Source organism: Pteropus medius, unplaced genomic scaffold, assembly GCF_902729225.1.
Source record: "Pteropus medius unplaced genomic scaffold, Ma_sr-lr_union100, whole genome shotgun sequence".
In the NCBI taxonomy this organism is placed as follows: domain Eukaryota; kingdom Metazoa; phylum Chordata; class Mammalia; order Chiroptera; family Pteropodidae; genus Pteropus; species Pteropus medius.
The window spans coordinates 16,953,409-16,969,620 of record NW_024354499.1 but is presented as its reverse complement, the minus strand read 5'-3'; the positions used below and the strand labels follow the sequence as shown (position 1 = coordinate 16,969,620).

Genomic DNA, 16,212 nt, shown 5'->3' with positions numbered 1-16,212 from the left:
GAGTCTGGGTTTGATGTTTGTTGTCTCTTTAAATTGTGTTTTTTCCTTTTAGTATGAATAATAATTTTTTTGACAGTTGAACATGATGTACCAGGTAAAGGAACTGCTGTAATAGGCCTTTAGTAATGTGGTGGTGAGATTTGGGGAGAGAGGAAGCTTTCTATATTTCTATGATCCTATTACCAGGTCTCAGTCTTCTAAGGAACCTGTACCTCTAGAATGTGAACTCCACGTGTGTGTCTCCATTTCCCCCTCCTCCTTAGGTAGGACAGGATGGCTAGAGTGGGCTGGAGTTGAGTATGATATTGATAGACAATACCATAATTGATTTAACCAATCCTCTTTTTGCTGTGTATTTGTCTGGTTTTTCTCTAGCTAAACAAACACTATCATGAACATCCTCAGAGCTAAATCTATTTGCACATCTTTGATTTTCTTAGGCTAGAACACCTAGAAGTATTGTTGTTAGATCAGTGGGTATGCAGGCTTTGATGTTTGATAGGAATTGCCTAAATGCCTGCCATACATTTATATTCCCACCAAAAATGATAAAGTGCCTTTTCCCTGTATGCTGACCAGCACTGTGAGTTGGCTTTATATTAATCTTTGTTAATTTGATAGGCAAAAAAGAACAAAGAAGAAAAAAAAGGAATCTTCTTATTTAATATTATATTTTTTATCAGTCACGTATAGCATTTTGAAATGTGTTTAATGGCAATTAGCATTTCTTCTTTTTTGTGAGTTGCCTGATTTTTGCCCTTGGCCTATTTTTTCTAAAGATATTTGTCTTTTTCTTCTACTGTGTCTAAGATTTTATATAGTAAAGATAGTAAGTCTTTTTCTTTAATACGTTCTGCCAGTTTTTAGTAGTGTATTTATCTTTTTGTTTTGCTTTGGTATTTTTAACATAGAGAATTTTATTTTTCTGTAGCCAAATCTTTGTTATCATACTTCAAAAGACCTTCCTCAACTCAAGATTAAACATCTATAATAGTTTCTTCTTGGACATTCAATTTTATTTTTCTAACATTTAAATATTTAGTCCTTATAGAGTTAATTTTGGCAAATTTTGGCATATACGGTGGATTAGAGCACTAACTTTATTTTTTTAATGGTTAGCCAGTTTTAATCACATTTTCTAACTCATTATTGCTGATAAGTCAGAAAACAATTCTTTTTATGTATTTATTTAAAAATTAGTAGCCTTTCTGTATTTCTTATTCTAATTTTTAGTTGATACTCTGTTTTTCTAAGTAGAAAGATTACATACTCTTCTTTCCCATATTCATAGTTCTGGTTTTATTTTCTTTTATCTATGGGGGTTATACCTTTCAAGACTTCTAGTAGATGCCTGAAACCGCGTTAGCACTGAACCCAGTGTATGCTATGTTTTTTCCTGTGCATACACACATTCATACACTTTATGGCTTCTCTTTGTCATGTCCAAATTGCCAGTGTCACTATTCTTATATTTTGGGGCTATTATTAAATAAAATAGGAGTTACTTGAGCACCAGCACTGTGAATCCACAACAGTCAATCTGATAACCTAGTGACTAATGGTCAGGGAATGTATACAGCATGGCTGTGCTGGACAAAGGGATGATTCATGTCTGGGGTGGGATGGTGTGAGATTTCATCATCTTACTGAGAATAGCATGCAATTTTAAATTTATGGATTGTTTATTTCTGGAATCTTTCATTTCATATTTTCAGGCCACAGTTGACCATAGGTAATTGAAACAGTGGAAAGCAAAATCAAGGATAAGGGAACAACTGTATAAATACTATTGTAAATTGCCGTGCTTTTCCATTAGAAGATCTTTGTAGCTGGAATCAATACATAAGAGAGAAAGAGGTTCCGAGTGAAAATGTAAGGGTTGACTATTTTTATATGTCAGATCTTGGAACGGATAATAAACCATTCTTTGAATCGTTGCTTAGACTCTTTAAGCTTCAGCGCACTAACAGGTCTCTTGTTTTCTTTTTTGTTGTGTGTTATGTCCATGTGTTTGTACACATGGTGGGCTCTGGCAATTCCAGGATGAAATCCTGACTGTGATCAGAAGAGTGGATGACAACTGGGCAGAGGGAATGCTGGGAGACAAGATTGGAATTTTCCCCCTCCTGTACGTGGAGGTAAGGCCATCTGCACCCGGCACCCATTTTTCCCAGATTCTCCTACCCCAAAGGAGAAGAGCTCACGCCCAAAGGCAGCACTTCCCTTTACTGCTGCAAACAGAGCTGAAGGAAATGCTGCCAGGCCATTCACAGTGTCTTCCTAGGACTCTGGATTGTTGGGAAGTTCACCCGACTGCAAGTCCCTAACGGGAAGATGATTTTTGGCTAATTTGGGGCCTACTGATTTCCTGTCTCTTTTTCGTAACTATGGAGCACTAGGTTTCTAGTGAATGAGTTATGGGCTATTGTTGAGTGGGGAGTGTCTTAGAGTGTTCGGCCTCTAAATGCCTGTTCACCATAGGCTGTTTGTATGTGTGTAGGAGTGTTTGACCCTAGGGTATGTGTGTACCATTTGTCAGTGTATGTCCACCCATGTGTGTTCATGAGCTGACCACATGTGTCATCCTGCAGCTACTGGAATGATCCTATAAGAATCATTTCAGCTAATGCACATTAAGTGCTTGCTGTATGCCAGATACTTCTAAGCATTTCCTCATTTAATCTCAATAACCCCAGCACATGAAAACCGTGAAGGTTTCCACGTCACAGATGAGCAAACAGAAGCACAGAAAGGTCCCCCCAGCTGGTGAGTGGCAGAGCTGGGACTTGAACACAGGTTGCTTGAACACAGATTTAACTCTTCACTTCCCTGCCACTCCCTAACAAACTGTAGTTCTCTCAGTTTAGTAGGTGACAAGGCCACCTTTACCACACCTACTTAGTGGTACGTGGGTGCCAGTTGGTATTTGTTAAACACATCTGGTAATTCCCGTTGATTACAGGATAAAGTCCAAATGCTTTAGTGTGGCATTCAAGGCTGTTTGAATTTGACCCTAATCTATTTTTCCAACCTCATCTCTTGTCATTTCCTCCCCTTTCCCTAAATATTTTGGACTGGTGGTTCTCTCACGTTTATTTTCCATAAGCTGCCCAGGAAATTCTAAGATCTTCCCACAATAGTATGAAAACACACACACACACACACACACACACACACACACACACACACACTCCTCTCTAGTACACTTGTAAGATTCACAATTTCTCTAACATCTTGAAGCTTCTATTTGTGCATTTGGTTCAGTTCCCAGGGTGGTGGGAAGGGGTGGTTTGTTCTTCTCTGTCCTGCTGCTTCAGATAAAAGATTGATGCATAAATACCACTACTGTGCAGTCTAGAAGTGAAAAAAATCTTTGCTCTCAGACATTTTAGCTGGTGGAAATTTTTCCAGGCAGACTTTTATAGGGATACTCAAAGACATATATAAGAATGTTCATAGAAACTTTACTAAGATGGCCCAAAGTAGAAACAAGTCAAATGTTCATCATCAGAGGAATGGATAAAGGATGGTACGTCCATACAATGGGATAATATCCAGCAGTAAAAATGAACAAAAGATTACTATATTTGAAAGCATGGATTATTATATTTGAAAGCAGAGACAAATTTTTGAAAGAAGCCACATATATAAGAATATATGCTGTATGTTTTTGTATTTTTTTAAGGAAGTTCAAAAGCAGGCAGAACTAGTTCAGGGTAATGTAAGTCACAGCACTGGTGACTTTGGGGAGAGATTGACTGGAAGAGGCAAGGGGAGGCTTCTGGATGTGGAGATGTTTTATATTTTGGTCTTGGGAGTGGTTACACAGAGCAGTTGTAAAATAGTTAGCATTGTTGTACTTTTCTTTAGATTGCAATTTAAGAAGCTTGGAGAAAACCCTATAGGGAACTCCAAGGAGGTAAACAGTGGCACCCATGCCCTGTGAAGGCCAGATGAGACCCATCGGCTACCCGCTTCCCTGGAGGGGCTCAGGCACAGTCAGGGAGGCTGAGCGCTTGGGCACAGGGCTGGGAAACTAAAGGGCTGGGCTTTCTGATGGCTCTTTCTGGTTCCACAGACATATACAAAGGCCAAGCTGGCAAGTCACCCATCTGTGCCTTCCCAGGGCCTGAGTTCCTAGCCACTGGAGACATTCCTTTCAAACACTTCTTTGTCCAGGATGTGAAGGAGGCTCCTTCATCTTTCTGGCCTTGCAGCCCATCATGCCTCACACCTCCACTCACAGGCCTGCCTCTGCTCTGAGCACAGCCTCCTCAGAGAGGATGCGCCCATGGCCCTTGAAGCTCAGGGTCTGGGCCTCCCTCTCTGGAGTGAGGGCAGGCACACTCAAGGCAGCCCTGGGCAGGGGCCTGGCTCTCCCTGTCGTATACCTTCCTCTGCAGGCCCGGCCCCACACCAGCACCCCAGGTGCCCCAGCTGCAGCTCCAGCCCTGTGTGATGAAACAGACTCCTGGGTTTTTAGCAACCACTGAACACAAGAAGCCTCCAATGGTATTTCCTGCGACTGTTTTACTTTTTCTATATTGATTCCCTTTTGAAGAGCTTGAGGTATGGAGTAAAAGCCCCCTGTGACTCTTGCCTCATACATAGCCTTGAGGTAGAGCCGGGTGGGTTATGAAGTTAACAAGTTAGCCAAGAGTGTCTTCCCCTGTGAGGCCAAGTGGGCATTTGAGGTCAGAGTGGTTGGAGCTTGGGTCCTCTGCCGAGTATGAACCTGAGCCAGACTGGCATGCCCGGAGAGAGCCTGGGCTTTTGTTTTTGGCTGCTGCTCAGGCTAATGGCACAGTTTGGAGCATTATTTATCCCAGAAGATGTGCCTGATGCTCATGATGAAATGTGGCTGTATTCACGCTCCTCAAAGGACTGAATTACAACGAACTCTCCTCTGACCCTTCCAGTTGTGGTTTGAAGCACAGTGTGGGCTGCGTGCAGGCTTGTGAGCAGGAGTCACTGGGGATCCCCTGGTGCGCCAAGGGGCTCCCCCTCACCTAGGCTTCCCATCGGTGCAGTTCAGGCTGTAATGCTTGACACAGGTGGATCTTTAAGAAGTAAATGAGAACTTTTGCTTTGTGGACTGCATGGTCTTCTCCTAGCTGGATCTGTTTCTTCACCCTGTGCTTGCTGGGCAGGCACAGGAGGACAAATGGTATAAAAGCAGCTTGGAGCTGCCCTGGCCTTGTGCTGCTGGCAGCCCGTTTCCTGAGAAGGCCGCCCTGTCTCCAGAAATGTCTGTACTTCCTGGTGGACTGTGGAGATAATTCTCTCCATAGCCGCCAGGTACCCAGCTGCCAGCCACATCCACATCAGTGACCTGGGTCTGCTGCTCGCTTGGCAGTAAGTCTGTCTGCACTTGACTCCTCGCCCAGCCTCTTCCCCACCATACATCTGAGACTTTCCTTCCCCAGGCCTTTGACCTTCCTCAGCTCACTGCCCTTCCAGCTCCTCTCCCTGACTCTCTGGCACACAGTCCTGCATCCTGGAACCTGCTTCTTTGTTCTTTTCTCCCCATCAGTTTTGTGAACGATCACCATCCAGTGGCACTTCCACACAGGGACCGATGACTTGTCTCATGGACACCTGCCTGTTGGTCACATTACTGCTGGGGAGGGTGCCCTCATCTGTATCCTGGCTCACCCCGCACTGATATTCACTCAAGACAGAGAGAGGAACAGGCTTTCATTCTCAGGGAATAAACCCAAACACAAGACTGGGCCTATTTTCCATATCTCCAGTCCTAGAGGGGGCAGAATAATTGCCATCATTTTGGTTCTTCAGAATACACTGTTCTACTGGAAGTGAGAATGGTTCGATCTGAGGGAATTCCTTGGCCTGGGAAGCGGGGAGCCCTCCTGCTCATGTGCGAGTGCTGCAGAGCTGTCTGCAGGGTGGGTGCTCTGTGGGAACATGTGGAGGCGCTTGTGGTTCCTGAGCCCCAGCATGGCTTGGCTGGGTCTGGCTTTGGTGGCCCCAACCCGTAGCATGAGCGCCCGACCTGAGGGCCTGCCATACCGGCCCCATTCCCCTTTAACAGGGGTCTCCAAGATGGCATGCTTGGGCTCTGCCCTTAGTATGGCCCTTGGGCCATTCCCTGAGAGCAGAGTCCTTTTCTCATTAGCAAAGTCAACCCCAAGGGCAGGACCATCGGGCAGCTCAGGGCATCCTGGGCTTCAGAGGTGGATCCTGGGCTCAACACCGCACACTAGATGTGTGACCTTTGGCAAGTCCCTTAAACTTCCTGAGCCTCCATCTTCCCTCTCATACAAGGTGGGAACGTGAACTTCAAGGGGTGGTCGTGAGGGTTAAAGACAACAGGGAATCCAGAGCGAGCCTGGCGTCGGGGAGGCGCAGAAGGGCTTTCTGTTGTTTATTATAAAAGTTTGTTGAATGAGTAACTGCTCAGTGGTCTATTCGTGTGTTTATTGGACATCTTTGTGTCATTCCTGGGGATTGACCATACTCGGCCTTGTGTGGATTAGTGTTTTCTCACAAGCGCCCATTTTTACACCAGCATGGTTGGGAGCTCTGTGAGGGCGAGCATGCTCCTATTTCTGTGCAGGCATGACAGCCCCTGCAGTTTCCTGAGCTGAGTGGCATTTGCAATTGGATAATGTCAGCAAAACAAGCAATATGGACATTCATATGTGGCATGCTAGGGCAGGTAGCTCGCTTGAATACCGTCCTCAAGGAGTGTTGGAGGGAATCAGCCTCGGTCTGGAGAGATCCAGAAACAGGACACAGCTGTGCTCTGACTGTTCTGCTCTGAGTCTCGGTAGGGGATTTGCATGAAGACTTACAAGGCACATTAGCACACTTGCCCAGTATGCTTGTCTGAGAGGAAAACCTCTCCATGGGGCCTGAATTAAGATCTCAAAGACCAAAATAGACTGGAAACACAGTTGAAAAGAAAGATGAAATGCAATAAATATAATGTCAAGTTTTGCCTTCACATTCAGAAAATCAGTTATTCAAGCAGATTAATGGGGAGACCTAGATCACTGAAAAGGTACTCCAGAATTACTGGGTAATATGATGGTACTTTTTTTATACTGAGCAGGATATTTAAAAATTAGATACTCTGTGTGGTTGGTGTGTCTGTGGTTGGTTACCTAGGTGACAAGTAGAGTACAAGAGTACACCTCCCTCCGTGATCAGATAATCAGCCCACATCACCTCCTCTCTGACAGCAGATGGGAGGAGAGTCTGAGGAGGAAGGAATCCCTACCTAACATCCCCTAACTTCGGTGGTGAAGTGGCTATTCTGAGCCTAACATGGCCCTGAGTCTGAGGTGGGAGAACAAGCAGAGACAACCAGCACACACTGCCCAGGTGCCGTTCTGTTCAGGGGAGAGAGAGCCTCTCAGCACCCTGGAGCCTTCTGCTGCCCTTGGGTCTGGCTTGGGAGGAGAGATCAGTAGCGCTTCCTGGGGGAAAGGTCTCACCTCACTTCCCTGACTAGTGTTCAGTCAGAGCTGTAACTATTTATTACCAGTGTTTTCGTTCATTGTCAGCTTCTCGGGGGCATTATGGGTAATAGAGCATCCTCCCCATTGGATTGATAAGGAGTGTAAAGCACTAGGGATTGGCTGCCTGGCCCAGCCTGGCCTCATCTCCGGTGTGGTCAGGCATACCTCGAAGGGGAGGGGAGTTTTCCTGACTCCCAAAGGAGGCATAGCCTGGTGCCAAGGAAGCCTCAGGGCTCTTCTGGAAACATGTTTCAGGGAAAACTCTTGTGAATGTCAAGTAACCCAAAAGGTCTTACTTAGCTCGGTGTGCATGTGTGCACATCTGCACACACAGATGGATAGAGGGCTGGCCTGAGATGGGAGAGGCTGGAGCAGGCGGTGAACCAGCGGTCAGGGGCAGCTTCTGCTGGACTCTGAAATGAGAAGCAGAAATAGGGGCACAGACAAATTGGTGGAGCTGCTGGTGACATACAAAGGTCTGATAATTTAGAGAAAGTGCCACGCCTCAGTGGATTTAGTAAGATCACCCAGGATCAGGAGAGAGAAGGAGCTGGGTGGTTCTCCTGCTTTCTGTGACAATAACTGTGTGAGCACAGGGTATCAAAAAATGCTCTGGCTGGTGCCCCAGGTTGCCACAGACATGGGTCACTCGACTTTTCTCTCCCCAGTTGCTAGAAGTGGACATTCAAGAGTTCCTAGGTGCCCTCTCTGTGGCTGGTCGACTTTATTGTTTTGGGAATAGAAGCGAAGCAGACAGGACTTCAGTGGTAGAGAGACTTATGGGGCTGATCACTTTACCCTCTGCCTGCCCATGGGAAATGGGGGCAGAAAGAGCTTGGAGGGGACATCTAGCCTTGGGTACTGTTGCAGGGGTGTGGTCAGGTCTCAGGTGGAGACAAGCAGACATTCTCCAAGGGCCTCCTATCCAGGAGTGATCCCAAGGCCTGGCAGGAATTTGTAACTGTGTCTGCAGCAGCCACACTTCTGAGTGCCCATTCCCACATCTAGCAAGTGTGTGCCCGATATGGGCTGTGGCAGGCAGGGCTGTGGTTGAGCCAGATCTGCAGTTTATTTCCCCCCAGAAGCTGTTTTGGTGGAGTGCCACCCAGGATGGCTCGTAGGAAATTCCCCAAGAAACACCCCCAGGCCTGCAGCTCCCAAAGCTGTCGTTTCAGCCTCACCACTGCCCTGAGCTGCAGGCTTAAGTCTGTGAGTGATCGAGGGGGTGCTAAGACCCCCAATGTCTTTGGCCCCTCAACTCTCATGTCTGTTCTAGCATTGCCAGGTCCCTCCTGCTCCCTTCTTAACTCTAGACCCATTGTACTGGCAGCACCACTCAGTTTCCCAAACCAAAGGCTGGGTTCTCTTCGATCTCCCTTTCTCCCTCACTTCATAAATCTTCTCTGCCATTGGTTCTCATCAGTTCTCTCTCTGAAATCCTCTTCCGTTTAACTAATGTATATAAGATAATTTAATATACAGTGCGTAGCCACTACACGTTAGGCAGTGGTCTAACCCCTTATATCAGTAAACAAACAGAAGAAACCCTTACCTTGTGGAACTCACTTTCTAGTGTGGGGGACAGACAACAAATCGGATACATAGGTCAAGTGTTGGGCAAGTGTTCCAGACAGAGGGAAAAGCCAGTGCAAAGGTCCTGAGGCAGGAATGAGTCAGGCTTGTTTGAAGAACAGCAAGAAGGACTGATTGACTGGAACTGAGTGGGCAAGGGGGCAAGTAGTAGGAGTTGAGGTTGGTCATGTAAGCCCTCGAACCCCTTTTCAGGAAATTTAACTTTTGGGTGAAATAGGAAACCATTTAGGAGCTCTTGAACTTGATGATCTGACTTAAGTTTTAGTGGATCACTTTGGGGCCATTGTTGAGCATAGACTGAGTTCGTGGTGTGGGGTGAGGGGTGTAGTAGGAATGGAAATAGGTGGTGAAGCTGTTGCACTGTTCTGGTAAGATGTGAGGTTGCCTCAGGCCAGGACGGTAGCCGTGGAGCTGGCAAAAATCATCAGATACTAAAGGCTAGTGCAATCAACCAGAAGTGCTGATGGGTTAGTCATGAGGGGCAAGACAGCAAAGGGAGTCATAGATTTCTCCCGTGTTTTGGCCTGAGCGACTAGAGGAATGAAAATGAAATTGCCATCAACTGAGATGGGAAATGGAGAGTGAAGCCAGTAGGGGAGAATGCAGAGACCAGGAGACCAGTTCTGTTAAGTGATGTCTGTTGAGCATCCAAGAGGGGCTGTCAGATAGGCAGGTGGATATGCAAGAATGCAGTTTAAGGCAGAGGTGGTTGAAGTTGCTGAAGTTGGCACAGACCTTCCTTCGTCAGCACTCTCTGGTGGACTTGCTGCCCACAGCAGTGCTCGTTTGCTGGAGATATTAACTTGAGGTCTTTGGCACAAAAATGGAATCAACCTCACAAGCCTAGACTGAACCACCACGATTGTGGGCACAGGCCAGGAAAAGTCTGTGAGCGGAAGTCTCCCCCAGTTTAGGTCTTCACGTCTGCATCCTGGCATCTCTTTAGCATTCCTGCCCCCCAACATCAGCCTCCCCCACACTAGTCTGTCCTCCTCACTGAAACTGAAGTTCTGTTTCTCTCAAATCTGCCTTGCCCTGCCCTCCCCCAAGCCCCAGCCTTCTTCCCTCATAGCTTAGGCTCCTGCCGCCTCCAGGGTGCTAATAAATCAGTTTGCCATGAGGTGCAGAGATCTGACCACCTAGGCCCTCACACTCCCTGTCCCTCTCCATTCACTTTACGTTCCAGCCACCCCAAACTTCACGCCCTCCCAAGCTTGGGCCTCTGTGCAAGGACCCATAGAGCTCCTCTTCATTTTCTAAACCCGACTCAGATGAAGCCATTCTGAGCCCTAAAACCCTGTTTATGTTGAGGTGCAGGCTCCTCACATTTCTTAAACCTCTTCCTCCCTCCTCAGACCATGGTGTTTCCCATCAGGGACCATCTCTTGTTTATTTTCAGTATCCCTACTGCTTAGCACAGTGGCTGCACACAGTGGGTGCTTCATAAATACTAGACTGCAGAGTGACAGCTTGTCAGGAGATTAGCAGCCCAAGGATTAGTCAGGAACTAGTTTTTAGATGCAGCAAAACACGGTGGTTGTCTGGAGCCAGTGGCTATTTGGGGACTTGGAGGTAAGAGGGGAAGCAGACCATGAGGGATAATTGCTGTTGGACTAGTTTTTAACTTTAAAGAAAGAAAGTTTGGTATTCAGAAGAGTGGCTGTCTGGAAGCAGCAGGAAGAATGTGGTTGCCTTGTTCCCAGATGTTGGAGTTGGCACGGACTTTCCTTCATCAGCATTCTCCAGCAGACTTGCTGCCCAGAGCTGTGCCCGTTTGCCGGTCTCACTTCCCTAGGATTCCACTGTGCACAGACTTCCCCTTGAGTGGTGAGCCTGGATGGGGAAGCATGGTGGCCTGGGGCCAGCTCCCTCCAGTCTGAGGACACTGTTTGAGTAGACGATGGAAACCCCATGTTCTCACTTCTGGATCTTTATTCACATGGCTTCTGTGTCTGGAGCCCCCATATCCCTTCACTCAGCTCCCACGCTCCCGCTCCTCTGTGAGAAGATCTCTGGTCTGACCACCCCCACCTCACCCCGCCACGACCACCCCTAATGGAGTCAGGGCTTCCTCCATGTTCTCACTGAGCTCTGGACTCGCTCAGGTGCAGGGGCCAGTTAAGTGTCTGCCCATACACTCAGCTCCCTAGAGGTAAGACTCCATCTGTCTCTTTTGCATCCCAGGGCCCAGCACCCAGAGGGGGTACAGTTACATGTTTCAGTGGTGGGCAAGCCACATACCACTGTAAACTGGCTCTCCCCATGCTCTGTGCTGATGCCCATAAGCAAAGGCACAGAGGAGGGCCGTGCCCTGTAGATAGATGGTGATGTCTGATAGCTGGAAGCAAACTGTTAGCCCTGAATACACCTAGGAAACGATTTTTTGTTTTCTTGCCAGCTGGCAGAACTACTGGGTTGCAGATGGTGATAATCTTTCCTTCTCAGAGTTCCGGTCAAGATGGTGGGGTTGGTAAACACTGTGCATGTCTCCTCCCATGACTGCATTAAAACTATAACTAAGTTATGAAGCAGTTGACCTGGAGAATGATCTGAAGACTAGCTGAACAGATCTCCTATAAGTGGGGATATAAAGAGGAAACCACATTGAGACTGATATGAGGGTCAGAGACTTAGAACAGGCTGGTTCCACACCCACATATGGTGGTTAAGCATCAGAAGGGACATCTCGGCTGTGGAGGCCCCACAACAGAGCTCCCTAGAACAGGGTTCCAATGCCAGAAGTGGAGTCCCTACAGAATATGGCTGTGAAAATCAGTGGGGATACTGGCTATCCTGGTGAAATAGAAAGCAGCTGGAAATCCAGATGTCCCCTTAAAGGACCCACACATAGACTCCCTGGTTCACAGACAATCACACTCTGGGCTCCAGCAGAGGGAGAGAAGCAAGGGAGGTGCCAGAGACATAGAGAGAAAAACTGAGTTGTGTGGCTTCAGGGAGAGGGCTAGAGGGACAGCCACCATTGTGCCTTTGTTGAACCCTCCACCGTTGCAGCCTACAGGAAAGTGCCATCTTGCCTCTGTTGAACCTACACCCAACGTGGCCAAAACTGAATCTGCCTTGGCCAGGTGAGATCTACTCCATCCCAGTGACTCCTTAGGACCCCTGCCTTACCCAACTCACAAATTGCCTATGGTACTTTCAGGTGGTGACTGGGCAACCATCCCTACTCTGCACTCTTAGCAGGAGGTTCCTTCAAAGTGATCAACAGGCCTCCACTGCACACTTCAGGAGAAATTTTTGAAGCAGGCAGCCAGCCCTGGCCCTACCTGCAGTACTTCCTGAACAAATCTTGAGGGTCTGCGAGCCCAAGGTGGTCAGTGGCTGGCCTCAGTGTGAGTTGACACTTTTGCGAGTTGCTACAGGCTCAACACTAGAAACAAATATGAATCTGCACCAACCTGTGGCACACCACTTACTCTACCCTGGTGACTCCCTGAGACCCTGCCTCATCTAACTCTCGTACCCCAAGGCTCATTCAGTTTCTCAGTCTTATGGGTAGCCAGCAGACAGCCTCAGGCCTTGGGGTGCCCTTAGCCTTTTGCTGAATTGTCCCAGGCCCAGTACTGGTGGCAGTCAGCTTCAATTCGCCACGTGACCTCTCCTACATACCTCCAGGCCCAGCTCAGGCAGCAGCCAAACACAGATAGCTGTGTAGCTCCTACCAGGAAGCCCCGGGTCAGTCACAGACATTGGCTGACCTTGGCCTGCACTGGAGGCCCTCCCAAGAGGCTCCACACCAATATACCCGGAGGCTGGTGTTAGACCTCAACAGAGCATCATCTGATTACCCCCATACGTGACACACCCAAAGAGTGGTCTCGATAGGCACAAAAACCCTCTAGGGTGAACCCCACTCTGTGGGGTCAGCCTCCACACAGCAGGTCATATGTTGTGGGCATGGCCAATCCTCATTACTAGTCAGCTTGAAGGATAGAGAGACAGCCGCCATTGTCCCTTTGTCGAGCCCTCCACCGATGCAGCCTGCAAGTAACTACAACAGAAAAGCACACACAACCACACAATTGTCAATCCTGGAGCACCCGGCACAGGTGATCAGGTAGACTGCACCACCAAGCACATAGGACACTACTGCATAAAGCCACCCAGCTAAGTCTGAGAGACATAGCAGACCTACCTAATACAGAGAAATGAATACAGAGAGGCAACCAAAATGAGAAAACAAAGAAACATGTCTCAAACGAAAGAACAGGACAAAACTCCAGAAAAAGAACTACGTGAAGTAAAGGCAAGCAACCTACCAGATATAGAATTCAAAATACTGGTTATAAGGATGCTAAGTGAACTTAGGGGAAGAATGAATGAGATCAGAATTTCAACAAAGAGAGAGCATAAAAAAGGACATAGAAACCATAAAAAAGAACCAGTCAGAAATGAGAATACAATAACTAAAATGAAGAATACACTAGAAGGAATTGGGTGAAGGAGAAGATTGAACCAGTGATTTGGAAAACAAGATAGCAGAAAACACTAGTTGAAATGGCAAAAAGGAAAAAAAATCGAGAGTAGTTTAAGGGACTTCTGGGACAACATTAAGCATACCACCAGTCGCATAATAGGAGTACCAGAAGGAGAAGAGAGAAAGCAAGGGATTGAGAACCTATTTGAGGAAATAATGACTGAAAACTTTTCTAACCTGGTAAAGAAAATAGACATACAAGCCCAGGAAGCACAGAGAGTCCCAAACAAGATGAACCTAAACAGACCCACACGAAGACACATCATAATTTAAATGACAAAATTTAAAGACAAAGAATCTTAAAAGCAGTAAGAGAAAGTCAGCTAGTTGCTTACAAATGTACTCCCATAAGAATGTCAGCTGATTTCTCAACAGAAACTTTGCAGGCCAGAAAGGATTGGCACGAAACATTCAAGGTATTAAAAAGCAAGGACCTACAACAAGCCCACTCTAATCAGCAAGGCTATCAATTAAAATCAAAGATCAGATAAAGAACTTCCCAGACAGGAAAAAGCTAAAGGAGTTCACCACCACAAACCAGTATTACAAGAAATGTCAATGGGACTTTGTTAAGAAGAAGGGGAATAAAAAATCAACATAAATACAAATAATAAAATGGCAGTAATTATGTATCAATAATCACTTTAAATGTAAATGAATTAAATGCTCCAATGGTAAGACAGGGTAGCCAAATGGATAAGAAAACAAAACCCATACTTATACTGTTTAAAAGAGACCCACTTCAGATCGAAAGACACACAGAGAATGAAATAAGTCAGAGAAAGACAAAAGATCAATGAAAGCAAACCTGATTCTTTGAAAAGATAAAATTGATAAACCTTTAACTAAACTGACCAAGAAAAAAAGAGAGAGAATGCAAATACATAAAATCAGAAATGAAAGAGAAGTAACAACTGACTCTATAGAAATACAAAGGAGTATACAAAAATTCTGTGAGCAATTATATACAACAAATGGTACAAACTGGAATAAATTAATACATTCCTAGAAAGATACAATCTTCCAAGACTTGGTCAAAAAGAAACAGGAAATCTGAACCAACCAACTACTACTAATGAAATCAAATTAGTAATCAAAAACTTTCAAAAAACAGAAGTCCTGGACCAGATGGCTTCATGGAGGATTTTACCAAATATTCAGAGAAGAATTAACACCTATTCTCAAATGATTCCAAAAAAATTCAAGAGGGGGAAAGGCTCCCAACCTCATTTTTGAGGCTACCATTACCTGATTGCAAAACCAGACAAAGACATTACAAAAAAAGAAAATTACGGGCCAACATCCCTGATGAACACAGATGCAAAAATTCTCAACAAAATATTTGCAAACAGAATTCAGCAATACATTAAAAAAGTCATATACTTTGACCAAGTTGGATTTATTCCTGAGATGCAAGATTGGTTCAATATCTGCAAATCAATTAATATGATACATCGCATTAACAAATTGAAGGATAAATATTATATGATCATATCAATAAATGGAGAAAAAGCGTTTGACGAAATCTAACATCCATTTATGATAAAAACTCTCAGCCAAGTGGGAATAGAGGGAACATCCCTCAACATAATAAAGGCCATATATGACAAACCCACAACTTACATCACACTCTGCAGGGAAAAGCTAAAAGCATTTTCCTTAAGATCAAGGACAAAACAAGGATGTCCACTTTAAACCACTTTCAACATAGCATTGGAAGACCTAGCCACAGCAAACAGATAAGAAAAAGATAAAAGGCATCCAAACTGGAAAGGAAAGAGTAAAACTATCATTATTTGCTGATAACATGATCCTATATAGAAAGAATCCACCAAAAAACTGTTAGAACTGATAAATGAATTCAGTAAACCAGCAGAATAAAAGTTAATATTCAGATATTGGTTGCATTTCTATATACCAATTATGAACTATCAGAGGGAGAAATTAAGAAAACAATCCCATTTACAATTGCATCACAAAAAATAAAATACCTAGGAATAAATTTAACCAAGGAGGTAAAAGATCTATATTCAGAAAATTATAAGTCATTGAAGAAAGAAATTAAAGAAATTGAAGAAGATACAAATAAATACCATGCTCATGGATAGGAAGAATTAACGTTGTTAAAATGTCCATACTACCCAAAGCAAACTATAGATTCAATGCAATCCCTATCAAAAACCAATGGCATTTTTCACAGTACTTAAACAAATAATTCTAAAATTTATATGGAACCATAAGAGACCTCGAATAGCCATGGCAATCTTGAGATAAAAGAACAAATTTGGAGTTTTCACACTACCTGATATCAAACTATTTACTACAAGACAATAGTAATCAAAACAGCATGGTACTGGCATAAAAACAGACACATAGGTCAATGGAACAATAGAGAGCCCAGAGAGAAATCCATGCCTTTATGGTCAATTAATCTATGGCAAAGGAGGCAAGAATATACAATGGAGTAAAGATAGTTTTTTCAATAAATAATGTTGGGAAAAATAGACAGATACATGCAATAAAAAAAAAAAATGAAACTCGACAAACTTCTTTCACTATATACAAGAATAAACTCACAATGAATTAAAGACTTGAATGTAAGACCTGAAACCATAAAACTCCTGGAAGAAAACGTAG

At 45.0% G+C, this 16,212-nt stretch overlaps 1 protein-coding gene across 5 annotated transcripts in view; it reads left to right on the top strand.

Annotated features, from left to right (window-relative positions):
- The window catches only part of SH3RF3 (SH3 domain containing ring finger 3), a 342,553-nt gene that overhangs the window by 214,534 nt on the left and 111,807 nt on the right, over positions 1-16,212 (top strand). For 4 of the 5 annotated variants that reach the window (XM_039852595.1, XM_039852592.1, XM_039852591.1 and 1 more), the window contains one exon: positions 2,043-2,138. The exons of the other annotated variant lie outside the window; for it this stretch is intronic. In XM_039852595.1, the coding sequence (XP_039708529.1) occupies positions 2,043-2,138 (96 nt within the window). The remainder of the gene's footprint in view (positions 1-2,042; positions 2,139-16,212) is intronic. 5 annotated transcript variants of the gene reach the window in all.